The sequence below is a fragment of the Lipophrys pholis genome (assembly GCF_963383615.2).
Source record: "Lipophrys pholis genome assembly, chromosome: 14".
NCBI lineage: Eukaryota > Metazoa > Chordata > Actinopteri > Blenniiformes > Blenniidae > Lipophrys > Lipophrys pholis.
In genome coordinates, this window is record NC_137633.1 from 10,580,310 (window position 1) to 10,607,886 (window position 27,577).

General features: G+C 43.2%; 1 protein-coding gene across 1 annotated transcript in view; it reads right to left on the minus strand.

Moving 5' to 3' along the window:
- The window catches only part of pacrg (PARK2 co-regulated), a gene marked incomplete at both ends in the record, with an annotated part of 142,726 nt that overhangs the window by 64,636 nt on the left and 50,513 nt on the right, over positions 1 to 27,577 (minus strand). The window contains one exon of the mRNA XM_080479845.1: positions 4,356 to 4,527. Coding sequence (XP_080335971.1) covers positions 4,356 to 4,527 — 172 coding nt within the window. The remainder of the gene's footprint in view (positions 1 to 4,355; positions 4,528 to 27,577) is intronic.

Consider the following 27,577-nt stretch of genomic DNA (forward strand, 5'->3'; position numbering starts at 1 on the left):
GCCGCTCTCACACACGCTTGTCACCCATTGCACACACACACACGCGTATAAAAACTGAGATGAAATGTCAACCTCGGCCAGGAGCACAGACTGTCCTCGATGTGGCAGCAACGACAATGTGAGCGGAGTTCTACAACGTGGGAGCGTCTCACAAATAAAAGGTTAAAACGGGGGTTTGGATACTGAATTCATACATTTAACTAACCGAACCAGGATCATTGCTGTGTGTCCATCTGAAGGCAGGACAAGTCTGGCCAGACAGGACTGAAAAATGCCTACGGAAGTGTGTATGTATGTGTGTGTGTGTGTGAGCGCCTATACAGAGGACCAGCAGTGGAGACGATGCTGAATGAGCAAGTGTATTGTGTTTTATGCCATCTCACCATCTCTGTCTTATCGTCTGCCCGGACAGACGAGCGCGGAGATATCTGCCATCGCCCAGATAAGGTGGAATGTGGAATGACAGGAATTTCAAACCTACATAACAAACAATGAAATTCTAATTACGAGCCAGCGCAAACAATTTTCCCTGCTGTGACATTTGGACCGCGGGACTGTTCAATTATTCATCGCCACTCTCGCCTTGTCGGGAAGGGGGGGGGGGGACGAGAAAAAAATTAAAAGAACGAGGGACAAAGCAGACTGACGAGGACCCCGATATATTAATGCTGGTTTAAAAACCTGTGCTCGGACAAATCTGAATAAAGTAATCATCAATTCATACGAGGCCCTGTTTCATATTCAGTACGAAAATAAAACAATGGTGACCTTGTATTCTGCTTCCTGAGAAATGTCAGAGGGAGGCTGACACCTCCGAGAGTTTCGCGGCAAATTGTTCCCGCGCGGTGTATAAATACACTTTTCAGATCAGAAGAAGATGTTCCTGTGCGGAGATGTAACCAAGGATCGTTCTGTAATGAAAGTCTCATTTTGCTTCAAAGCTGAACAAATGTTATGCCAATCAACCGGAGGCTCAATGCAGGCATGGCTGTGAATCCACTTCCCTATTTAGCGAAGCAGGCAAACCCAAACAACATGCCGTCTGCTAATATTTTACCTGCTTTTAAGTCGCCTTGGAACCGTTTGGCTGAAAAAACACATTACTGGAGGAAACGCAGATGAGCACAGAAAAGCCTCAAGTGTGTCAAAACCACAAAAAAAAAACTTAAGAATGTGTTGTCCATTAGCATTTTAATCCTGATTTATACCTTAGCTGTACGGGAGTCTTTCTGAAGGGGGCGATGGGGAACCTGGTTTATCGTAGTAAAGAGTTCAGGCTTTAAGTCACAGAGGACAGGGCTTGTGGCTTCAGCGTCAGACAGTCTTGCTCATTGTGTATTCTCATTGGGTGACCTGCAGTCATCATCAAAATTCACCGGGGCCTGACGTGGCTCAGTCGCTCTGCAGATAAGAGCCTGCCAGCCACACTGAAGATGTATTAACGTCAGGCAGGAAAAATATATATCTTGCCATTTTAAACTTCAGCAGACGGCTTTTTACTTTCTTCCTCTTTCTGCCATCCCTTCTTTTCCCCCCCGATTCCATAGAAAAGTAATTAATCTGCAACAGAGACACGGACTGGCGGCTCAGCCTGGTGGATGGCAAAACAGGCCTGATTTTTTAATAAACCAAAAAGTTAATAAGGAGCAGGCCATTTAAAATTCCATTATCAGGGGAAAATGTGTGTTTTTCATGAGAAGCACAAGCATCACCTTTTGGTCCGGCCTCGCAAAGGCAAAACCAGCAAAACTGCTGAGGGGGTCGAACTCATAAAGTACGCTGTAAATACGCTAAAGTTGTGGCGTTCAGAGAGTGGACGGTACCATTTAAATATTTCAACGACATATCTGTAAGCTCTGGAGAGTGAGCAAAATGCATCGTTTGGGCAGTAATGATTTTAGAAGCACAAGTTCAAAACTACTCATGCAGGCGCCGACTTCGGGCGCGCGATACTGTGTGACGTGTAATGGTGAAAACTCAGTGTGACTCATTGCCAGGGTCAGTCTGTCACCGTGTCTCTGGGTCCCCTGCCTCGTGTTGGCCGTTACGCCCCTTTGCCTCCACAGACATCCAACACCCACACACACACACGGGAGACACACACACACACACACACACGTTTCAAATACACGTACACGCCACCAGCCAACTGCCCATGACGTGAACACTACCGCAGCCTCACTGGGCGCCACTTAAAGGCTCCCACTTTGAAACTGACACCCCTGTTGGCTGTGGCGCCGAACAAAAGACAGTTTGTGTGAGCGTGTGTGTGTGTGTGTGTGTGTGTGTGTGTGTGTGTGTGTGTGTGTGTGTGTGTGTGCGGGAGAGAATGTGTGTCTATGCATGCGATAAAAATCTTCCAACAAAAGCCACGCTTTCTATTCCACGAACTCGTCTTTCCTCGTATTTGTGAAACCTGTCTCATCCGCGTCACGCTAAGTTCCGGCGTCTATTTTTGAAGCCATGGACCACTCCACGACCTTTCCGCCCACCTCTATCTGCCCCCGTGCGTGCACGCACCAGCGTGTGTTCATGTTAACGTGGCAGGGTTGGAAGGTAAGGAGGCGCGGCGCGGTGACACAGTTAAATGTAGCATGTCACCACATTCATGGTGGATTAACAGCCGTGTTTGGAGAGCCGGCTTCTTCCGGGAACCGCAAAAACAAGGACACTTCGTCCTGAGGGTTGATGTAATAATAGGTACAGTACGACTGCTAAACCAAATTAGGGCTTCGCATGAGGACCACTTGCACGCTAATGTTAGACTCTGCTTCACAGGAATGGGGTAGGACAGGTGAGGCTTTTTGTGGTACTTCCTGTTTTAACTGCATTTCACCACCTAGGCAAGGTTGTCTAAAGAAAGCCATTTATTGTAATTATTCCACGACATACATGCAAGTAACACAATACAAATGTTTGGTGGAACATTTCTTTGTTGTGCGAATTTTCTACTGATGGAGAGCCAGGGTATCAAAATACAGATTACATATATTTGTGGGATTGCATCCCTGGAGCATTGGTCGGATCTTAGTCAGTGCCAGTCGGATTATTTTGCCATTGGAACATTTAAATCGAAAGGAACGAGTCAAAATGACAAATTAACACTTTATAAATTTGGCAACTCGATCGCCTGTGACAAAACCCAAACACATCCAGAGCAGCCCGGCGCCTCGTCCTCATGGTGGAAAGAAGCCCATTCTGCAACCAGCATTTGTCGAAAGTCAGCCAATTTGGTTGGATATGTAACTCTGGTCACAGCAGCATGAACAAACTGATCCCACAAATATTCAGGAAAAAGCCATTTAAACCTGGGCAGAGAAGATTTGGCTCATTTTGCAATCCAAGTCGTCAGTTCTGCTGCTCATCCCACAAATGCATGTCCCGTACTAAAGCCCATTTGAAAGAGAAAATAAACTTACAAGAAACAGCATGCCATTCATTGTCAAGAAGCTTTTGTCACAACAGAGAAATAACCTGCCAATTAGAGGCTTACTTACTTTGTGTGCTATTTTTGAATAAATACAGATTCTGGGCAGCAGCCAAAAAACCCATTCTCTGTCTTATTAGCAGAAATGTATATAAATCCTTCCTAATGGTATTGGTAACCATTAATTAATTTCAAAACGAGTGGGACTTTAGTAAACAACAGACACTCTTTGTAAAATGAGGTTGAAAACCAACCACACAGGATTTCATTCAACCTGTTCCCACAACCTACTGTAGGTTTTTAGCCTCTTATTTACTTCAGGCAGCAGATAGAAAACTATTAGCAGCGGGAAATACTTCCTACTCTGGGGATTTGTCAGCAAATGATATTGCCTTCAAAACTGTGAATAATGATATAGTAGCAAGCAGAGACATTTACTAAAGTTGCAATTAATGTCTGGGAGGATTTTTCTGGTTGTCAATCATTCATAAAGGAACAATATTATATATATATATATATGTGTTTATTTGGAGAAGCTAAGAAATGGTATATTGACTTTACACTGTCCTTTACACCCACAGACACATTCACCATATTTATAAGCACACTGACGCACTCTTGAGAGAAATTCGAGGTCCATTTCGACATAAGGACAGTGTGAGACGGAGGATCGAACCCACAACCTTGGGTCACCTTTGGCCACCAAATAGTTGCAATACTTTCAGTGTGAAACTCAGTGATTGCACACTGTTTTTCATTTGGAATTCGTAGTTTTTTTCATCAGTCTTGAAATCTTCACACACTTTCGGTAGCAAGAGACCACAGTCAAAATAAAAACACCGTCAATACAAGTAGAGAGTCGCTTGGGAGAGCGGCTCTGTTCGGTGTGATTTGCAAACCGTGAGCTTGGACAACCTGCTCCACTTACTCCTGATGGGGATGATGAGCTGGGGAATGACAGGAAGGATCTTGGAGCCTCCGTGGTCCAGCAGGTCGTGGACCCCCTGGCGGGCGAAGACCTCATATGGATGAGCGGTCTCACATAAGCCATCGAAGAAGAGCGGCAGGACATGGTAGTAATCCAGCGTGTCAATGTCCACCTGAGGAGCAAAACATCACACATTTCAATTAGAGGGATTATTAGCTGCTCATTTATACAAAGAGACCGACAAAGAGAGAGGGAAGCAAAGTTTCTATCTTTTCCCGACAGGCTTTTTTTTTTTAGAACACAGCTGTTGATAGAGACATTAACAAGAAGCATGGGTGGACTTTTTGGTTTCCGACAGTCTCTCTCCCGACCCACTCGATCACCTTCAGGCTAACACCTTTATCTGTGCATACAAATACAAAGAGCAGTCACACACACCAACACACAGAGGGCAAAGCATACAGCCGAATCTTGTGCTTTTGAACAAATCAGGTTTTGCCCCCCAAAAAGTCCTTTTTAGATCAACGTTCTTGCTCTTCGTCCTTGACTCGGCCACAAAAGCTCATCGTGAGGCCATTTGATAAGCCTCACAGTAAACACTCACCCTCGCACACATACCCACAAAGGTAGGGGACAGCTGTTAGGGAGATCATGACACAGTGGCATGTGGCATCTTGTGGGCTTACATGTTCACACCTGTTTACACCGTTTACAGGACAGACACACACACAAACACAATCAGGTGGTGGATGAAGACATTTGTCCAGTTAGAGGCCACAGGCACACTTTGATGTTGGCTCTACTGCCCGTGTGTGTGTGTGTGTGTGTGTGTGTGTGTGTGTGTGTGTGTGTGTGTGTGTGTGTGTGTGTGTGTGTGTACCGCATGACACATTAAAGCAAAGCCTTTCATGTGTGAGACGCCATCAGAGGAAAAGCCGCTCTGGCACACTGGGCTGGAATGCACAGCTGACCCAAAGGAAACTGTCCTTGAGCCACCCAGTGTATGTGCATGGCTGCGTGTGTGTGTGTCCTGAAAATAATATGAAATGGTACATGACATGCCGCGGCTCATGCAGTGGGTCTGGTTACTGAGTGTGTATTTATATCAGGAGTATCAGCTGTGGCGATCCCAGTGGCACTATTGTTGAGCATGAGGTTAGCAGTTGTGCTCCTCGTGTAATGAAAGGAGGGCCCCTCGGTGCACAAACAGCCCCCACTCTGCAGAAGTACTTGAGGGCGGGAGGACAACTTGAAGCTATGAGGAGCCTTTGTCTTGTCTGCACAAATAAAGACGTATATTTTATACATAAGGGCACCCACACACATGCACGCACACGCAAATGCAGCCTGCTGGGTCACACTATCCTGTAGTGAAATGTCACCCACCACTGACACTATGTGCTTTCAAGTCCCCGACCCTCACTCAACTGTCGGTCAGATCTGAGGCTTCAGAGCAGGGCAGACCCCCCACCGTCCACTCCCACAACTCTTTCTGCCAATCCCCCCCTGACACACGTCACTCTGCCCCCCGGGTAAACACCGAGATGGAAGAGGAGCGACGAAAGATGGAGCGATGTTAAGATGGCGACAGAGACAGAGAGCTCACACTGTTAGCACAGAGAGACAAGGCTGATTGCTTTGAGGCAATTTGCTGGCCAACCTTGACCTTTCCCTGCGCTCGGTCAAGATCATCATTGTGAGTCAGGCCGAATGGAGACAAGAACAAAAGCAAACATGAGCGCAGAGAGAATAGGACGAGAGGTGATGGAGGGATACAAAGGGGCGAGGAGAGAAAAGATGACACAACATCATCAGCTTGTTTGATAGCCGTTGGCGGTCAGTGTTACATCGAGACTCACAATGCTATTGGCTGTCTTCTTTCATTGGGCCACTGAAACAAAATACTAATATAATAATATATTTTGTAATTTGAACCACTATAAACCATATTAACTGGGAGAATAGTTCTATAAGTATTCCACGAAAGAATAAATACAAGAACAAAGCACTTTTATTTAGGCCCAAATGAAAATATGAGAAATTAACTACGGTTGATTATGTTAAAACACAGCGCTGGATGTGATGCCAACCTTAAGCTTAAGCAGCTCTCTCCATTTGTTTCAGCCTGGACATGGAGATGGTTGGTGTAACAGTAGAGGCGACTGAATATTGTTTAATGGTAGCAAATAATCCACTGTGGTGAAGGGAGCAGCTGAAAGACCAACTATATATATATATATATATATATATATATATATATATATATATATATATATATATATATATATATATATATATTCAAATGATAAAGTGAGCTTCAATGCCAAGCCATCAGTGGAACAAGTGCAGGTATTGAAAGCTGCTGACTGAAAGTACGATTTCCAAGTGAAACCCTTGAGTATCATTTGGCATTACTCGTATTTTTTTTTTCAAATGTTTTAACGTACAGGCTGAAGAGTCACTGGCAGGCCTGATATATTACCGACTTTACATTGCAGTGATTGGGTGGGGTGGGTGGGGTGGGGGGTGGGGGGGGGGGGGGGGGGTGTGTGCAAGATGCTCCCAGTCAAAAGCCCTTGTTTTATTAAAGCGTGACAAGATGCTGATCAGGTCTTCGGAAGCCTAAACTTTCACTTTGGAGAAGTATGAAGTCTAAACCCCCCAAGTCTCAGCGCCTATGTCATCAGATGCCGAGCTGCAAAGCGAAGATGTTGGATGAATAATTGCCTGGATTCATTAATGTGATGCTGCTGTCAGGATGACTCCGAAGTCTGATGCTCATAATCAAAATCAGAGAAACAACCACCTCGGGACTGACTGGAGATTCCAGTTAGCGGCGACAGAGTGGGAACAATCAGCAACGACTTTCGCATGCTCACACTTTTAACGCACGCGCGCATGTACACACATATCTCACACGCACACTCGCTCGCTCGCACATTCACAAAGAATCTTAATCAGCAACTGTGCTGAGCGGTAACTCTTGCATCCGTTATCGATTGTCCGCCCAGGTTTGTTTGTCTTTAGGTGCCTGTGGGAATCCCCCCGGAGTCCGTGGAGTCAATGAGAGTTGAGCACAGAAAGACTATCAGCCCAGTAGCAGCAATTAGCCCTGGGACTCAGGCCTGCGTGTCTCCCCTGGTCAGCGCTGCAACAGCAGACACAGAGCAACAGAAGCAGACTAGATGAGGAGCGAGTGTGAGGAGAGCCTCTGCTCATTAAACAGCGGTATCAGAGGCCCCTGACAGGCGCAGGAGACCAAGAGGAATGAAAACAGCAGGTTGCCACTTTAAATACATAAAACCAGGATGTGATTTTGTGTGTGTGTGTGAAGGGGGGTGTGAATACATGTGCAGGTGGATGGATATGTGTCACTCACCGCCATATGTAGCCGGTGAATACACAGATATATTAAGCAACAGGCTATCTTGCCAGGGTGGTGTGATTCATGTACGCTGAAAACTCCAAGCTAAAAATCATATGGAGGTTTTAATGCACAGTGACAGAATAAAAAATAAGCAAAGGCGAACGTTTGCATGAATGAGTGTCGTTTTCTTCCTTTGGACAACATCAAATGTGATTTGGTGCATCTGATCTCGTGTCACCTTGTAGAAAGAAGCTGCAAAAATCAAGGAGATAAAAAAAAAAATGTGTGCGATTTCCATTTCCTAAAACTCGCTGCCACTCTCAATTTCCAGTCATTTCTGCCTCCTGAAGAATGCGGGTGGCAAAACAGCTGGTCGGGGTGAACCTACCTGTCCTCCACCACTTTACATTCAATGGGCCACACCTGAGCAACCAATTAGGTCAAACTATTTCATCAACTCTACTAAATGTCACGCTGCAGTCATCGCATCGCAGACCTGGCAACGTGATATCAAGTATGCAGATTGGCCAGTGTTGAGGTAAATAATGCCCAAAACTAAATGAAAATGAAAACACATCAACAGCCATAAGCTCGCTACTGTCATCCAGAATTAGTGTTGAGATTAATGTGTCAGAAAGTACCAGGCTATTGTAACAGTCTATGGCCTGGCTGTTCATTTTGGTGTTTAGCTGATGTTAGTCTGACTCCACCGTGCCAAAACCCAAGTGTTATGCCAAGTGCTGCATGCCTCCCAAAATGTTCCCCCTTTTGTGTAGTTGAGCATTTGCAGTTCAAAATACTGGACATAAATAATGATGGAATAGTGTAAAATGACTAAAGTAACATAACTAACATTGGATTTGGGACTGATTGAATAACTACTTTTTTCTCTTTGTTTAAGAATCTTCTCAATAGAGTACATCACTTTTTAAATAAGTAGCATGTATTGAAATATGAATTTTTAGTAACTTACTCATCAGTGCTGATAATACAATGTGGCATTTAAGGAAAATGTCGAGTCCAGGTGGATTACTACTATTAAGACTCCAAGCAGTTGGTAGTAAAAAATCTCATCCTACTTCCGCGACTAAGTGGTTAGCCCCTCTTACAATGTAAGCCATAGACAATAAACATGTGAAATTTCATGAAAAATGGATGGCTAATTGTCAATTTGCCACACTTTTGTGTGACAAATCCAAACAACCTCCTATGCTTTCAGTTCTAAGTAACTTGGAAGCTATTTTCCAATCACACAAACAAAATAGTGTTCCTCAATGTTTCGTAGTAACACTGTTTTTCTTATCGACTGTCTCGAGCCAATGTGAAAAGCACGGGGGGAAAAAAAATTATAATGAAGACTGCTGTTCCACACCCACATCCTCAGTCTCACAAAAATGTCACATTACAGCTGTGACTGCTGTTTGGTTGGACCTTTAAAGCGGAACAGAAGGACAAACCTTGTTATCTTATCTCGGTAGCCTGCAGAGAGCTCCGTCTCTCAGATCAGGTAGCGATCAACCTTCATCGCCGTGGTTTGGCAAAGATGCTATTTTAACTGATGATGACATAATGACTTGACCTGGATTCTGCTCTCTGTTGACACCACCGCAGGTTTCCTCTATTAGGATGAGCTGGCAGATGAGCCACTGTCAATTAATTCAGCCCAGAGAAGAGAATAGGCTTCCACTCACACTATGACACACGATGAGTCATTTGTCGCACAGCCACTGTGGCCAACCAAGCACCCATTAGTTCAGCGGTACATGTACAGTAAAAGGGCCTTAAAAGACACTGACCAACAGTGTTGGTCACTGTTTCATTCAGGAAAGATGTGCTTAGCTGGGGTTGGAAGCAATGGCGTTTGTGGAGGCAAGCGTGATCCAACAAGCGCTAAAAATAACTACATACCACTACAGTCGGTGTGATTTTGACTTTATGGTGTAACTATGCAGCCATGTCCATTTCTGATAACTCCGACCGTAAGTCGGTATGTTGGCACTGCACTGTGATTTGACCCGTTCCTCCCTGGAAATGTTCTGTACATGACGGTTAGATGTCAGATTGCAAAAACTCAACAGTCGGCATGTTGCTCCACTGGAAACATCATACACCACAGGCCGTCCGGCAATTTAAAGCTCCATGGCACATCTCATTTTACAGGAAGAAAAGCAAAGACTCTGATATTCTAAACTCTGACACGATGATGAGAAATTAAAGTACACTGACAGAGCCTTTCTGTCATGTTGGGTCGAGCAGGTTTAAGTCCACGGTTTAGGTTGGTTGAAATTTTTCTTCTTTGTTATCTTACCCTCATGCTTCTTTGTCTGATTGTGCTGCTTTGTCTCGTCAGTAATCATAACAATCGAGACACTGTCGGTACATCCTGACTGGAATGACGGCTATCCACTGACTGGACATCAGCTTCTATTTTCTTGATACTGGGGTCAAGGTCTAGCCGAACCGGAGCACGATCTCTGCTAACATTTGTGTTCATAATAATAGAACATGACTGTACTGATCTATCATGTCAGAACGCTGCCTATGTTAATATTTCACTAATGATGGATCCTGCTCTGCACCTCTCTGTGTGTTCATAACCTTTTCCCTTGTCTGACACAAAAAGCTGCATTTGTGACAGAAGATAACACACAGATGGAAATGTATTTTACTGGTTCATCCTCCTTGTCCCTGAATTTGAAAGTTAATTAGACAATGCCATGGAAGATGTATTTAAACTCTTAATGTGGCCACCTATTAAAAATCATCAAAGCTTTCAAAACCAGTGCAAATAAACTAACTTATCATTGCTACAAGGTCTAAACAAAGGCAGTGGTATATCGAGGTCGGATACATAATGAGCTGTGAGACGTGTTCCATGTGTATGTGTGGACTTTCTCCAGTGGCTTATAACAATCTTGTCTTTAGGGTCTGAAGTGGATGTGTAGCTGTCTGTCTCTCTGTGTTTGCCAATGACACACAATGGCTGAGTGTTACCTGGTGCACCTCCTCCCATTTTTGTTCCCGTTGTTGTCGTCTTGTTCCTGGCTCTCACATTGGCCTGCTCCTCTACCCGACAATCGGTTACATGAAGTACATCATTCAGAGAAAAAAAAAGAAAAAAAAGGAACAAATTGTAAACCTCGCACACAGGCTACCTCGTGCGCGGCCCTGTATTGTTACGTGAGGGTCAAACAAACACTGTGATCCAAGTCAAAGAATATCGGGTCAAATTGTAATCATTGTGCCGTCGACTGCAAGGACAGGAATATCACATCTAATCTCCCAGTTGTTATTGTTGCTATAAAATCACTCATCAGGATGTCTCGCATTCTGAGTAGAGCAGCAGTCCATGACATGATCAACACTACGAGACAGACAAGAGCGACCATTTAAATTCACACACATGGAGAACACGCCAACTGCCAGGAGATATTCGGGGCAAATGCCTCCTCTTAAACCCCCATGTGAAGGACTGAACTATACTGATGAATAAAAAATATATAGTGACTAAGAAAACTATTCATTTCCATTGTGGAGGTATGATACTTTTCAGTGTACCTCTAAAAAGACAACACTGCATATTGCAAAGTGCTGCAACAACCAAAGTGAGTATGAAACCTTTCCAACTTTCTGTTAAAGTTGCTGAGTTAGAAAAATCCTATAAAATGGCAGCTGGTGCCCACCCTCACAGCAGGTAGCTGCTAACTTTTCCCAGTGATCCACTTTTACTGCGGTGCATTCAGGACAAAACATTCAGCATTCGGTTCGTTTCGGGGAAACGTGTGTTGACATCTAATAACACGGCTGTGAATAATGGCCGGACTTCACTGTGTTATTCTCAGAAACAAGCAGATATATAAATATGATTTTTGTTGTCAGCTAAACTGGGCTGAAGAGGGGGGAGAAAAAACTCCTCTGTGGCTGATTCAAGATGCAATTTCTTCGTTTACAGAGAGGCTTCACCTTCGGCACACGGCTTTCAATTTTCTTTTGACAGAAGCTTCTGTGGAAGAGCTCCTCAAGAATTTCAGAAACTGTCATGAGCACACTCCACACAAGGCAAGCTAATCATTTATTCATACTAATCCAACCCCGCTTCCGACGGTGCCACAGGTGCGCGGCACACCTGTGGCCGCAATATTTCCCCGAATCAGTCACAGTGCTGTGTGCACACACCGCGAATGCGGAACAGAAAGAAGAAAAATGCCGGAGAACAAAAAAAAGGGAGAGAACATTTTGACTTTCTCAGAGGTCACAATGAGAGGAGCAAGACTGGAATAGGCAAACGATAAGTGAGGGAAAGAGGAGTGAGTCACTCTCGCTATCTCCCCTGACAGCTGTTTCCATCTAACAAGCATGCAAGTATGCTCAATTCAAAGCACTAGTAGCAGAGTGCATGGTGTCAATTGAAATGATACCTAACACACGCTGGATGAGACAATTTTGTGGCTTCAAAGATAGTTCAAAACCAGGACACAGGCAGTTATGAATTTTATGTCTCACTCGCACATATACACACACACACACGCACACACACACACACACACACATACGACGGCAGAGATTTTTTTTTTAAAAAGAAAGAATTTTTATTTAGGTAGACAGTCATGCCAGCAGTCTCAAATGGTGTGCTGAGGATTAAAGCAGGAAGGTGTTATGAGAGCAACAAACATTAGCCAGAATAATTGAAAGAGCGACCCCGCAGACAGTGTTCATATTGAGATAGAGCTGCCGTTAATGCTGCTATTACAGGTGAAGAAAAATCCTAGTGGGTGTTGCACACTCCACATGGAAGAGCAATTGTTTGTTTTTTCCTGAATAAAAGCTCAGTGTTGCAGTAGAAGAAAACTCAAATTCATACAAAAATCACGATGTGACTTATTGTATATAAGTAGCAAATTCCGAAGAGGTCCCACTTGACTTTATTTTTTTTTTTCTCTAACCAAACCTGTTTCATTTTCATCCAAACTGTCATCAGCAAAGTCATTACTAAGTTTTCTTTTCTTTTTTTTTTTTTCTGTTTCCGAGTTTACATAAGGAACAAAGAATAAATTTGGTTTGTTCTTGCACTCCCGCCGAGTAAACCATCAGAATTATTCCCCTACAAACAAGAAAGCGAGTAAAAACCAATTAATTTGCAACACACATCTTAAATTTCCTGTAAAAAGTCGGTAGTGTCTGTCAATGGGTTTGTTTGTTTATATGCTTGTGGCCTCTGCTGGCCCAGACTACAGCACACTCTTCATGCTGAAATACAGCAGAGCCTCTCCGGCTGCGGTGATTGGAAAGGAAAGTAAACAAGGAGTGATGGAGGGCTGATGGAGGAGCAGAGGAATAGAGGGCTGTGATGTTAGAGCAAGCTGAAGTGGGTGCAGAAGAGACTGTTTGGAACCTGCTCTAGTTTTAAAGGCGAGGCAGCTAAATAAAGCTTCGATTAGGACTCCGCTCACTCCTTGCGTGTGCTTATGAGTGTGTCTGCGTGTGTGTTGTACCATACCCTCTGCCACTGGGATGGAAGTAGGCCAAAACAGTAGAGAGGAACATAGCAGCAGCCAAAAGAAGCCAAAAGTTCTCTTGGAAAGAAAATTGATTGCTCGAGTTTTGTACGGCGCAACGAAGGTACACCGGCTCAAGTGCTGAGGAATGGGCACACTCCGATTGTCTATACCGGTTATTTAAATGGCCGAGCAATGGCAATATAGTCATAGATTGCCAGGCAGTGGTTGGACTGTGTCTGTTTCCTCCGTGTTCAGGAGCCACGGCGTCTGCGTTCAGCTTCCAGGGATTAGAGCTCAGCAGCCGAGCTTGACAACACACAGGCAGGGTGTAATCAAGTCAGAGAGAGGGAGGTGTAATCAGCATTTCCCCTCCAATCAGCCCCAAAATCACTGTCTCTAATCTGCAGCCAGCCATTGATGGGTTTGATTGATAGGATGGATTTGTTATCTGGCTGTGGGGGTCTGCAGGGAGCAGAACAACAAGCAGGAGCAAGAGACACAGTCAGCTTATCAGCTATCGCTACATTTGTTACCGCTCCCCTTGTTGAGCAAGCAGAGCTTTTCCTCACAGGCTACGACTGCAACTCTCCTCTCATTTATCATACAGAAGAATTAAATGTGGACACTTCAAAGTACTTCCACACACAAGGGTCCCCGGGGGCATGTGTTTTCTCCCTGTTTAAAATGGAAAGGGCCTATCCATCACTGGTTGTTTGTGACGGAAACAGAAACCACAGAGAGAATTTATGTACGTGACTGCGAGGTTGATTCTGTGACTGCACTGGGTGTTATGCATGCATTAATTACTGGCACATTTGTGTATGTGTCTATGATTTATACATGTCAGATGCGGAGAGAAGATAAGGCAGGGGGACACAATAATGCTTTTTCAGCAAGCAAACACCGTGACTGTAGCATCTACTGCCTGCAGTTTTTAGATAAATCTTGCTCCTCTGCTGCACACCACACTGAAAAATCCCCGCAAATGTTCAAACAAATTTGCTCATTTTCAATGAGCGTGTGATGAATGAGCTCCATTGATTTTGTGCACGGAGCCAAAACAATAGAGACCAAGACAAATGCTCGGCGAGTTGCAGATAACGAGGCATCCTCACCAGCACGTGTCACGTTCTTTACGTGCATCAGAAGACACTGGGGTGAAATGAAAAATAAAGATAGATACATCTACACAATCAACAGCTTTAAACACAGAAGTCTCACTTCAATACGTCTTATAATGTGTAAGTACTGTATTGGTCAATTTGTCAATCAAATCAATTCAATCCTATTCAACTTTCTTCATATAGCACCGCATACAACACAGTCATTTCGAGGTGCTTTTAACTGAGAGAAATCCAAGAAATCGTCCATCAGATCTTAGCTGGCTGGGCCCAGTGCTCCCATAACAGGCGTTGAAAGAAGGGAATCCTAGTTTTAATGCCAGGACCACCTCAACTGGTTCCTCTCAAAGGGGGCTCATTTTTGAGAGCCAATCTGTATTACCAGCATGAACCAGTAACTTCCTCTTTGCAAACTTCATCCACAGGTAAATACCCTGAGCTCAAACTAAAATGTTGACTGCAAAGACTTTATTGAAGGAAACGTCTCTTGCATCAGATGGCGGCTGCCTAAATCAAAGGCACCTTCATCAGCCAGGCAGCCAACCAGAATCATAGTGACACGAACACCAGAGGGTGGCAACTCCCTGACAAACTGAAAATAAATAACAAAGAGATGCATTTTGAGATTTTCGAGTTCAAGAAGTGAACCTCACTCTGAGCTTGCACTTCAAGTGTGCTGAGCCCGTAATGCCCACCCTGAGCCAGGAGGAAGCAGTGCGACTCGGCAGCATCAGTGGCAGCCGGCGGTGTGCTATTAGGGCCAAGCAGCAGCAGCAGCAGCAGCAGCGGCGGCAGCAGTGGCAGCAGAGTGTCTGTCAAAGCTCTGTCCAGCTCCTAATGGGATGTTCTTGTTGTTGCCAGTGGATAACTCTCATCCTGTGTTCTGGACTACAGATCAAAGAGGGCCTGGTCTACACAGAGCTAGCAACGCTGCATGGGTGGGGTGGGGGGGGGAGCAGAAAGGGAGTGGGAAGGGTAAGTAAAGGGTGAAACAGACCCGAGAAAAAAAAAAAAAAAAAGCAAGAGACGTGGTAAGAAAGAAAGCAGAAATTAATGAATAAATGACTTAAAGGGGGGGAAAAAAGAAACCAAACACACATTGTGACCGTCTATTCAATCTCACAAATTAGAGCCCATTCATCTATTTTCCGCTTGTATCGAGGTGAGACAAAAGGGGAGGTGAAAAGAACCGAGAGAAAAAAGATAAAAGTCAAACCGAAACGTCAAGTGGGACTGCTGTGTTTTATTTAAACCTAATCCAGGAGAGCTGGGAGATTGATAAGGCACCGTGCACGACAGCATCACTGAGAACAAATTTGTCCAGCAGGAGTCATAACCGGACCCACTCTGTGAAGGGCTGTCGACAAAACAGACAAAGAGACGTGACTTCAAAAGATGTGGTAAACTGACTGGGTCAATAAAAGCGGTGAAAAGGAGAATTGAGGCACTTCATGTGGGAAGGAGGCCTTGCTTGCGCCATCTGAGCCGTTTGTTAGGGGTCAGTAGTGGAGTCAGGCCGAAGCTCTTTGCTAAGCGATGTGGAAGCAACCTTTGTAGTTATGAATGACAGGTGATGGTCCCGGGATATAAACATGGCTGGGTGGGATGCCAAATAGCATGGAAATGGGTGGTCATTTAAGACCATGAAGCCATGTCCTTATACACACTTACACACACACACACACACACACACACACACACACACACACACACACACACACACACACACACACACACACACACAGCTGTGACATAGAAAGACATTTTTGTCTCATACCGACAGCGTCTTCAGCCACATGTTTCAGCACTTTCACTTGAGACCTTTGACAAAAAGGCTGAATTTAAAGAAGGGAATAGTTTCAGAGACTTGACTAATGCACTCTACACGCTGGGCCTCATGAGTGGGATGAAAGGCAGCTTTTGAAATGTCAGAGAAAATGTAGTGATGCATGATTATGAGCACACGTTGCCTTGCAATTACTGCTACTACTACTGCAAGATTCGTGTTTCAGTACAGTCTGACCATGAGCTTTTGATAATCAGGCGAATAACTGAATGTAAAGCAATGCACAGCTCAGTGGAATGACTCAATTCCGCGCTACTCCCCCAAACTGCAACGAAGAAATATACAAGATGGAGGGGCCGAGTTGCTGGAAGACACAAAGGAATAGATTTCATCTCAGACATTGTAACTCCTGTCACGGTTCAAGATAAAAGGCCAATCCTGGTCGTGACACAAAGTCCAGGTGTTCGCGATAGGAAATGTTAGTTAAGATTTATTTATTCATGAAATCTTATCTAAATCTGTTTAACAGAGACACTCGAGAATGGATCACATGTACATGGTGGAACAATGAAGATCAGTCACTCAAGTTCACTCATTCTGAGCAGCCTCACCTATTCTTAACTGTAGAAATAAGAACCTAAAGTCAAGGCCATTAACCTTTTTGAAACCGAGAGCTACGTCAGGTATAGCATGTAATAGAAAGCGCTACATGTTACAAACTCCCTGATTGATTACAGTTACACAATTCACCCTGAATGCCAATAAATATTTCATTACTTGAAGAGGTTCAGATGGATATCAGCAATGATTTAACATATAAGACATGCAGCATTATTTATTTGTGCCTCCCTTAATTTGCTTCAACCATGTAATGTTTATTAACACTTACGTGACGATCAGACATCTATAGAGTACCGTGAGAAATTGTACCTGTTACATGTTTTGCACAGTTTAGAGAAAGACGTTTTTGGTGTTTTGTTTTGAAGCCTATCCTGTGCAGTCATTGTCGTGATGAGCTGATTTGTCTTCCACATGGGAGGGATCGCAGCGTCTCTAGATAAACTGTGTAAAAAGGGCCAGAGGGGGCTCGCACCACTAGCAGCGCCCGTTCTTCCATTTAATGTGCTCGCACGATGCGCCAGTGGTGTATACAGAAGCTTTTTATTGTTTTTTTTTTGTTTTTTTTAATGGAGCCTATATGCTGCTTTGTTTTCACTTTAAAGATCAAAACACAGAAAGCAGACCTTGTCTTGTGGGTGGCTGCACAACATGAATAAAACATTGATTAGTTTGACCAACTAATATTTCCGGCGCTTATTAGCGAGCGGGTAGATGTCTACCACATTGGACTGAATATAAGACAAGGTTGCTGTTTTTTTTCCCCCCCAAGAAATTGGTTTGAACAAGTGAGGTTGTCTTATATTCAAAGTCTAAAGAAAAACATCATATATCTGTTCTTGTCATCTTGTCTTTTAAATGTCCACAAACAAAATCTGATGCAGGTTACCTGAAAAATGGTGAAAAATGTAATTGCATAAATTCACAGGTACAGGCATGGGTAAAAATAAACAGAATGTAGGCAGGTAGCAGATGAGAACACACACACACACACACACACACACACACACACACACACACACACACACACACACACACACACACACACACACACACACACAAAGAAATCTAATCATTGCTAGTTTTTAAACAAATTAACGACACCAATTCTGCATGTTTTTTTCTTTCCTTTTTGAATGAAGACAGTCATTTCGCTGCTCTATTCACATCCACGCTGTGCGGTGACTCTGTTCACATTTCGTCCTTGGTATTTCTACATCAGCTATCATTTTGCCACCTTGTAAGAGGATATTTGTGAAACTTTGGAGTGTATTGCACATTGTTACTTTTTGGTGGTCACACACCGATTGGAAGCGAGCAGCTGTAACGCACAATAATTGTTCCATATCAAATCAATCGGTGTATAAAAACAGCTGTGTCTGAATGTACAGGTCTGCTGTCGTTGTGAAAACTGATTGCACAAGCAAAAAAAAAAAAAAAAGGACCCCGAAGTGAGTCGTTGCAGAGACATTGATAAGTGTTGGGTCGCAGGGCCAATATTGATAGTGCCGGTGTAAACTCATGCTGAGCTTTAATGGTTGAGTCTTGTGTTCAATTCAACCTGTTTCAATCATCAGCTAACTACGATTTGGAAAAGAAGACAGAGATATTCTGGGGTCTTTATGATCACCTTCCACTCCCAGGGGAGCGTCCCATCGCAGCAATCAATCAAAAGTCACTGTGGTATGCAAAATCCAGGCAATGAACCTCCAGTTGAAGATCTGGTTTACCCTGACCTTACCGCCCTTGAGGCTGGGATCTTGCCACAGTGATGCAGGAGCCAACAAAACAGTGTGTTTGGTTACAGGTGCGGCAGATGTGAGACTTTGAACCTGCCACATGATTCTTGTGCTGAGCCTAACAGAAACCCTAATCTGAAGTACGCTAATATTTCACAGCCTTTCTGCCACAGTCCAATAACATGTATTTGAAGTTTATTTGTCACTCTAATTTGGCCATAGGTGTAGGTGTGACTGTGTGTGATTGTCTGTCTGTCCATGTTCGCCCTGATGTTTCCTGGTGACCGAGGCAGGGTGTAGCCTGCCTTCGCCCATAGTCAGCTGGGATTGGCTCCAGCGCTCCACGACCCTTAGTTGGATGTAATGGTAAAGAAGATTGATGGAATGTTATTAATGTTGGCGTACCGAGAAAAAAAAAAAACAACTCCAGATGGGATAAAAGTCATTTTGTGTGCAATAATAAGATTACCAAACTTTCCCTAGAGGAACAGTTTCCTCCAAATGGAGCCAGAAGCAACTGTTTCCGCAACGTCAGCCATAGTCATCAGGCTTCCTGGCAACACAGTTTAAGACTGAGATTAGTGACACAGGTGAATTTTTATATTTTTATAATACCGAACAGAACTGTAGTGGTTTATAATAAGATAAGTTTATATTAAGAGATGTTCCAAGTGTTGCAACAGCGTTGAGGTAATTGAACAACACTAAATGACCACAAAAATACAAAGTTGATCTATTTTATGTTGTTCTAGTAATCAGTCCTACCCTGCGGGGTCTAAGTAGAAACAAACCGATGTCTCTTGAAATCTCTTTTCAGCCGAATGCCGTGTGTGAAGATTGTTTAGTAGGCACAGTGCTTTATTGAGTGACAAAATGTAAAAAATATATTCTACAGCCTGAATAGAAGTGTGTGGAGGTGTGGAGTCACAATGGAGGAGCCATTACAGCCAGTGGAAGGTGGCACAGCAATGGATGGAGAGAATACACTGAGATCTATGTACTCGGGAGGGGAGAAAAAAAACAACCCTTTCTTACATTTAATATTGTTTGCTTGGATGTAAAAAACTAGCTGGAGTCTATAGATGTGTGTACAGGGATTGTGCTTGTTCAGCCGCACACGCACGCACGCACGCACGCACGCACGCACGCACGCACGCACGCACGCACGCACGCACGCACGCACGCACACACACCGTCTTCCTCAGTTCATTCGCAGATGCATGCGAGGCACTCACACCCATGGATGTTGTTTTTTTTTGTTTGTTGTTTGGAAGAAGAGGGTGAGGGGACCAGAAACAGTGCAGTGAAGCAGATGTAATTACAAAAGGCAATACGCGCTTGTGCATCTCCGAGTTTCCCTGACCCACTCGGAGGAAGTAAGTCACGGCTTATCAGGGTGCCACAGAATGAGGAAATCTCCCAGCAGCAGTGGCAAGGGCTCCCTGCTCTTTTCAGATGTGACACATTGGGAAGATGACGGTGGGTGCTGTTTGGAGGGTAGTGGAGGGGACAGCGAATGAGGAAATAGCCCAAACCCACACTCCTGGTCGCAGTCTATCTCTCTTCATTTTCTGGTTTGAGTGATATGAGACAGATAAACAGAACCTGTCCAGCTGTAACGCTACGCACACAGACAGAAAGCTTAGGAAGAGGAATTTAAGTTTTCTTGTTGTCACAGCTAAATTTGTACCCCCCCCCCCCCCCCCCCCCCCCCCCCAAAAAAAAAAAAAGAAAAGCCACCAATTTGTATGTGTGGGTCACAAGACTAAAAAAGAGCTGGTGTTACTTCTGTTAACCTGCAATTGTATAGCTGTTGTTGGTGTTAAAGATGTGTGGAAGCTTCAGTTTTTCGGGGAGAGGGATCCTGTGGAGGGATTTGACAGGAGCTGTCAGATGACAAAGTGAACAGCCAGGGGAGGAAGATGGGCATTTTTTTTGACGGATTTATTGCAAAAAGTGGAGGTAGCCTGAGTGTTGCCTGCCGCTGCAAAACACATGTGTACACATAATGACAAAGACGCATGCGGAGTAGATTTCTTCTAATAAATGTGTGAAAAGGGAAGGGAAATAAAATGGTGTAAAATGGAGAGAAAGTAGCGTGCGAGAAATGCATCTCAAGCCTAATATGTGATGTGCACAAAGAGGCAATATCAAAAACAGCCTGAAAGGTCTAAACTTTGAAACAGTTCCAAGCCCTCACACAGCAGATATAGAAAAAAAAAATAAAAAAGAAGAAAAAAAGAACAACCACCTCAGTGCACTTTGCCACTGGGATGCAGTTCCCATTACCTCTACTGATTCACCGGAGGTAATCACCAATATGACTCTGGAGAAAGCGGATGGATAAGGAAAGAGGGGGAAAGTCTGTTAAACAGAAAGAATGAGGATACATGGAGGGGCCTTTGAATGAAATATGGCTTATATTATTTCTTTCTGCTCTCTAGACAGGGCCGTCTGTCATGGCCAGGAAGGGGCCAGAGAAAGTGGGCTAAGTGGCCAGGCCATTTCTTGTGCCTTTCCAAGTGGCTGAATAGATATTAGGATTTTACAGGCTATTACACATGATAATTGCACAGCATATTGAATTTTAGGCAATTTTCTCACACCGTCTCCCACTTTTTTGCCACGTCTTTTCTATAAATAAACATTTAAAAGTATGCAAAGTATTCATCATACATGCACGGCGATGTGAATGTTGTTTATGACACAGTCAGCAGCCGTGGCGTTCATGTGAATTCAATAACACCACTATGCTAATTACATGGCTTAACCCAAGCTTCAGCTCTTTAGATATTTATCTAAGCCAATTAAGTGAAGGGCTTGTTGGGCATAATCCCTGTTTGAATGTTCCCAGTGTCAAGAGAATACCACCCACTGAGCAAAGAGTGGTCCAAAAAACACTTCTACCATTAGACCATACGTGTGTCCCAGGTAACGTTGATTCTCACAATACGTTCGTAAGCATCACAGGTACGTATAAGTGGCCCGCATATGAGAGTATTTATTATGTAATGTCACCGAGGATGCACTGGTGATCAAGTGATTCTCATTGTGTTGTAGGGCAGTGGTAATAATAATGAGCAATCAATAAGGAAGACTGACTCTCATTTAAAGATTTTTTTTTTTAGCAAGAAATGGTAAAATAGTGTGATTGGACAGTTTTCATCACTTTGAGAGAGAGATTTGATTGCACAACTGGTATGTAATGAATGGTGCATCTTTATACCGACTTCCAACAACAGATTATGGTGAAAAATATCATTGTCCTATTAATGGGTAATGTGTGTGGACTTTACATATTCTCTCAGCAAAAGCAGTACAAAACACGCACAGTGCTTGTACTCCAAACAAAAACCAAACTGTAATTTCTGCCAATTCCGCAAAAAAGAGGCACAAGATCAACATATTCACAGTGGGGGGGATGAAAAAAAGAAAAGAAAAGTTCCGTTGTAGAAATGAGGTGTCCTCTTTGAGTAAAGCTTGCACACAAGAAGAAAGCTGAATTAAAATGAGGGCCAATTAGACGCCATCACTAAAATTAGACCCGTGTGACTTCAGCATCAAACGGATTAAAGAGGCAATGCTGAGTCTGCCCAAATAAGTAGTGAAACTGTATTTTCATCCAAACAAATTATTATTGCATGCATGACCTGATATAAACTGTAACTTTTGACCAAGAAACCGAGTGGCACAACGACCAACAGGTTGTTAACCCATATATCCAAAGCAAAAATACTAAACCAATGACCTCGAACTTTCTTTTGGTCCATGTCAGCAGTTGCTGAAGCTGACCAATTCTGGAAAATCCTTAGTTGCACAGATCCTGTTGTTTTATAGCCATAGCAGAACAGAGTATGTGAACTATTTGACTTTCAATGCCAATTTTGGCATATGTCACAAGATAATGCGTTTTTTAAAACATATTAAAAATACATTATATTTGGTTCAATTCTTTGTGTTTTCGGAGACACCAGAAAAAAAACGAGAGGCTCAGGGGTGTCAGAGATGCAGCCTGAGGGCCAAATTAGATTTGCCAGAGGGTTTTCCTAAAAAATGACCCAAATGACCTGCAATCTTTTTTCAACACTTTTTCTTTTTTTTTTTTTTGTCTCTAGAGGGAAGCGCTGAACAATCTGGTGGCAGCATATCGACACTACTGCAACCAAAACTACACGATGAGCATTAAAGTCATACTAAAAGTGTGTTTCAAAAAAACATGCCAGCTGAACTCTGCAGAAATTGCACACGTTTTTTTTCGTTCAAATATTTGAGCTTTCATGGAATATTTCAACATAAAATCCAGGTTGTTTATTTTAGGTTTTGTAATGAAGAGTTCTTTTTCAGAATGTGCTCACACTTCTGTGAGAATCGCAAGATTGAGACTGATATTTTTGACACAGGCCATCAGTCAGGTGACAATGTGTCATTTATAGAAAAACTCGCGATTGCAAGAACGTTAAACTAAAAATATGACAACAATGCATGATTCATGGTGTAATGCCTTTAGAATTACTACCATTATTATTAGTATTAGTAGTAGGAGTAACTTGGAATCACCCTGATTGTGGATACTAATTTTGTTTCCTTGAAGAAAACCAATGAAGACAAAGCAATGCAGTGTATTTTCCAGAATTAGTGTGCTTGTGATATTGTCATATTTGCCAAGTAACTTTACCAAATCATCATTATTAAATCATCAAATTATTCAAATGATGTGCATTTTAAATACTGTGGCTTTAAGATGTGACATTATTTGACTATCTCACTACACGATGAACAATCTTGATTGTAAAGTTCACAGATTCCTAATGTTGCCATTTGACTTCTATTTTTTTTATTTTTACTGTGAATATAATTTTGCTGTTACAGAACACAGTCATGATGTGTACACGTTTTCGTCACAGCCATACCATGTGCATCAACCTGCTCACTGGCAGAGCTGAGCTATGATAAAGAGGACAGAGAGAAGACAGATTATGAAATGCTGATGGAGTACCCCAAGCACCACCATTTATCAACATAATTAACCATAATCAGCAGAGAGGAGGATGGTGGAGAGGAAAAAAAGACTGTGTGAAAATGTATTTAAGGAGGCAGTGCAGCAAAAAAAAAAAAAAGGAACCATTTACTGTCATTTAAAAGGGAAACTCTATAGTCTCTATAAAACAATGTTGCCTTTTGTGGTTAAATCTAGTTTCCCAACCACAGTTTTAATGTCATCATGTGAAATTCCTTTGTTTTTGTTATTCACCTGTGCTGAGAATCTGTTTTTGCTGTCAGCAGCAATGTGTCACGTACGTGTCGTGATTTTCTGTCGACTTTCTTTCTGTAGACGCCCCAAAAAAAAGGCCAAAATGCATCCTCACACTGAATCATTTGTAGTCATGCTATATTTTTTGGGAGTATGCGTAAGTGGTGTGAGTCACTGGCTGTGAAATGTGAGCCCAGGTTCATGCTGTTGCCCACAAGATAATTCTCTGCTACTATAGCTCGGCGAATGCACCGCAGCCTTGTCAAACCTTGGCTCCATCAAGTGTCTATATCTCATCGCGCATAATTTCAATAACTGCTCCTCGGGGTCGGCTGACGTGCTGACAGATCAGCTGAAATACCCAGTCAGCTCACGCCATGTCTCCAGCCAGGCTCCCATTACACATGCTGATCTGCCCGTCGCCATTCATTATTAACCAGCCAATGCAGACAGGGCCATGTAGGCCACTTTGTGGGAGTTTAAATTTTTAATACTTTAAAATTCTTGGGTAATTTGAATGGTGACCTGACAGCGGAAAGGTGCCTCACTGCATACAATCTCACAGTCGAGAAGCTAATATTGTAGAGGTGGCAGTGAGGCTTTTTTTTTTATCAGTGGTTCTCTAGTCTCAAAAAAGAAATGCCGGGAAAACGGGAAGGTTTTATGATCGTCTAAGACCAGACGGCATCCCAGCGTCTCTGGGTAAATGATATCAAATTGGGCAGAGTGTGGCTAGTTAGCGCCACAAGTTGCTTCAGCCATCACTTCATGCAGGTTAACACCCAAATATAGTGATTATATCTCACTTTTTTTCTTTTTTTTTTACTTTGCCTCAATGCTACATTGTTTTCATATTCTGTGGTGTTTTAAGTGGAGGTTCATTTTGATAATAAACAAAAGAAAAAAGAAATCAATTTCAAAATATATAAGCTTTTAAGTAGTATAAAAGAATTAGAATTATTCAAACGTGAAATTCATCACTATAAGTATCAGCTCTCCCTTAATTTCGATCAAAAACAGTCGTTATTTTTAATGTGTGCTGTATGTTATGAGCGATACTGAAAAGCTGCACCTTGTTAGGATGAGTTTGAGTGCTTATTATGTTGCTCTGGACAGTATGGCTGTAGCTGGCAAAAATGATCAATAAACAAGGGTTAAATTAAGAGTAAACATGTCTCCTTTGTGATCTGTCCACGACTAATCAGGCAGATAGTTTTTCACTGAAGTGAAAATGGCCCAATCATTCTGTTGTGTCAAGATAGTTGTTGATAGGTTATCAATTGATAACAAAATCATGAATTAAAAATGAACTCAAATCTTCCGTGTTGCACAGACACAACAAGCTAAGATTTGTATTCCTACAATTTACAGATGTAATTACAATCATCACCTCCTGAGCGTATTGCTGAGCTCTGCTGCTTGAAGTTGTCTTCCGAAAAGGTCAAAAAGCAACTCCTACCGAGGCACCTTTTTAATTATCTGTGTGTACGTATGGAGCGGCTTGACTGTAACGTGTTTCACAAGCAAGTCTGCCAGAAGCCATTCCCATATGACCCTGACCTTTTCAGGAACTAATAGAATTACAGCACACTGAATGCCAATTAAATAAACACATAAATGGAAAACAAAACAGGCAGAGAGAGCGCAGGAGTGTAATTGCTATAAAACCCCTTAAGGTAAACACATGTTCCCGCAGTGGGCCGCCTCGCTGAGATATAGGTTTGAAGGGGAAAGGGAGGAGGAGAGCTTCAGTGTGTTTGTGTGCGTGCACCAAGAAACTGAAAGAAAAAAAAAAAAACAAGCAGGGGGAGGAGGAGGAGGAGGAGGAGGAGGATGGAGTCAAAGAGGTGAAGAAGGCTAGCCGGTGAATGCGTTGTTAATTTAGCCATGTTTTAATTAGCTCTTGTACCAAAGAGCAGCAAAACAGAGGGAGCTAATGGGGAGCCCTGAAGATGTGGGCAGACTGGCAGGCTGAACGAGGCCACCAGATTGGTATGTCTAACTACTGCCTGTCCCAGACCTGCAGCTGGGCACACACACACACACACACACACACACACACACACACACACACACACACACACACACACACACACACACACACACACACACACACACACACACACACACACACACACACACACACACACACACACACACACACACACACACACACACACACAGCTGTTCAAAAGACCTAAAGGTAATCTTAAAAAAAATGATATCTTGCAAAACGCGTGACAATAACTACACACACATTCCGACTCACGCTGTTTTATAAACTACCTATTCTATTGCTTCATATTTTTATTCCTCCTGTGTCTTTTGTGGAGCATTAATTAAATCACACCCCTTTTTTTCTCTTTCTCTCTCTCTCTCTCTTCTTAACAATGCAGAGACAGGATCTGACAGTTGCTTATGATAATGCTCCTGACTCCCACTCTCAAAGGGACAATCTCTGTTTACAGAGTTCACACTTGAGCTACATTGAAGGCTGGGTGGGTGTGTGTGTGTGAGGGCTGGCTGGTATTTGAAGAGTTTGACTATTTCATGAGTTTCAGTCTTAGGAGGGAGAGCAAAAAAAAAAAAAAAAAGGGGGGAGAGAATGGAGACAATCCCCTCTGAGCAGCAAACAAAGCATGCCCCGAGGAAATGAGCAAATATGAGCCTAACTGCTTTGGTTTTCTGAGGGGATTTATGACATGCCGTCTTATTATCTGTAGGTCGGATTACTGCCATACGCTCCACTCCAAAACAGAGAAGTTTCACGCCACAAAAAGCCAAATGTGCTCTCAGGCTGTGACACACTTCCTTGCACTTTCAGCACGGATTCAAAGGATGACTGCACTTATTGCACTTTTTTTTTTTCGGGTTGATGATGAGTTAGTCATTCTAAGCGCGATGGACCAACTCGCCACTTCTCTTGTTTGCCTTTGCACTTGATGCATCGGGGCAATCTAAAGGTCAAGAGGACACTGGCATTTGTCCATAGTGACACCACCCTGATGAGCCCTCCATTTGAAATGGATAGTAATTGGTTGGTGAGTGCCCCGGTAATGTGGCAGAACCCTCCAGTGAGACAGATTAAGCTACCTGCAGATGAAGATAGGGCAGAGCCTGGGGACGGGGGGAAAGAGGGTCCCCTACTTGACTTTGAAGACAGAGCAAGAAGATGGAGCGCTTGAGATGAAGGAGGCTGATTAACATATTGTGCAGAGGAGAGAGCCCCTATCTACCAGTCAGTCACTGTCTGGGGAAATATGCAGCAGTCGCCACAGCTAATGGGAGCCAGCATGTTTATTGTCCTGTTAATTAACAACGATGTGGTTCCGGCTGTAAAGATACGCAGCCTGTGAATTCGGGGAGGATGCAGGAACAAGTCAACAAAGAGCTGTCACAACACAACAGGACAAGCAACTTTCCTTCAGCAATGAAGACAAATACTGCTGGTCAACCCTTTTAACAATTCTCCAGTGAGCGGTTAGAAATTTAGTCTGCATCACAGCTGAGTAATTGCAAGGCACAATCCATATTTCCTGAAGCCTCGGGATAGGTAACGCACTCGTCTGCCAGTTGAGTTTGTTTGATCCACTAACTTTGATCATACACAGTGTAGCGTTGAGTCATCTGATATGACTGCCTACTACAGTGTGAAAGCAGGCTTACTGTATGTCTCTTCTTTAATACCGGTTTCTTTGCCTTTTCCATGTACTTCTCTTTCACATTCCTTTATTTACTCATTTGAAGTTCATCATAGTACCCTGCTCCTGGGACATTCAGAGAGGATAACTCCAGTGCTGGTGTTAGAAACACAAAAACCCAACTCTATCTTTGACAATTAC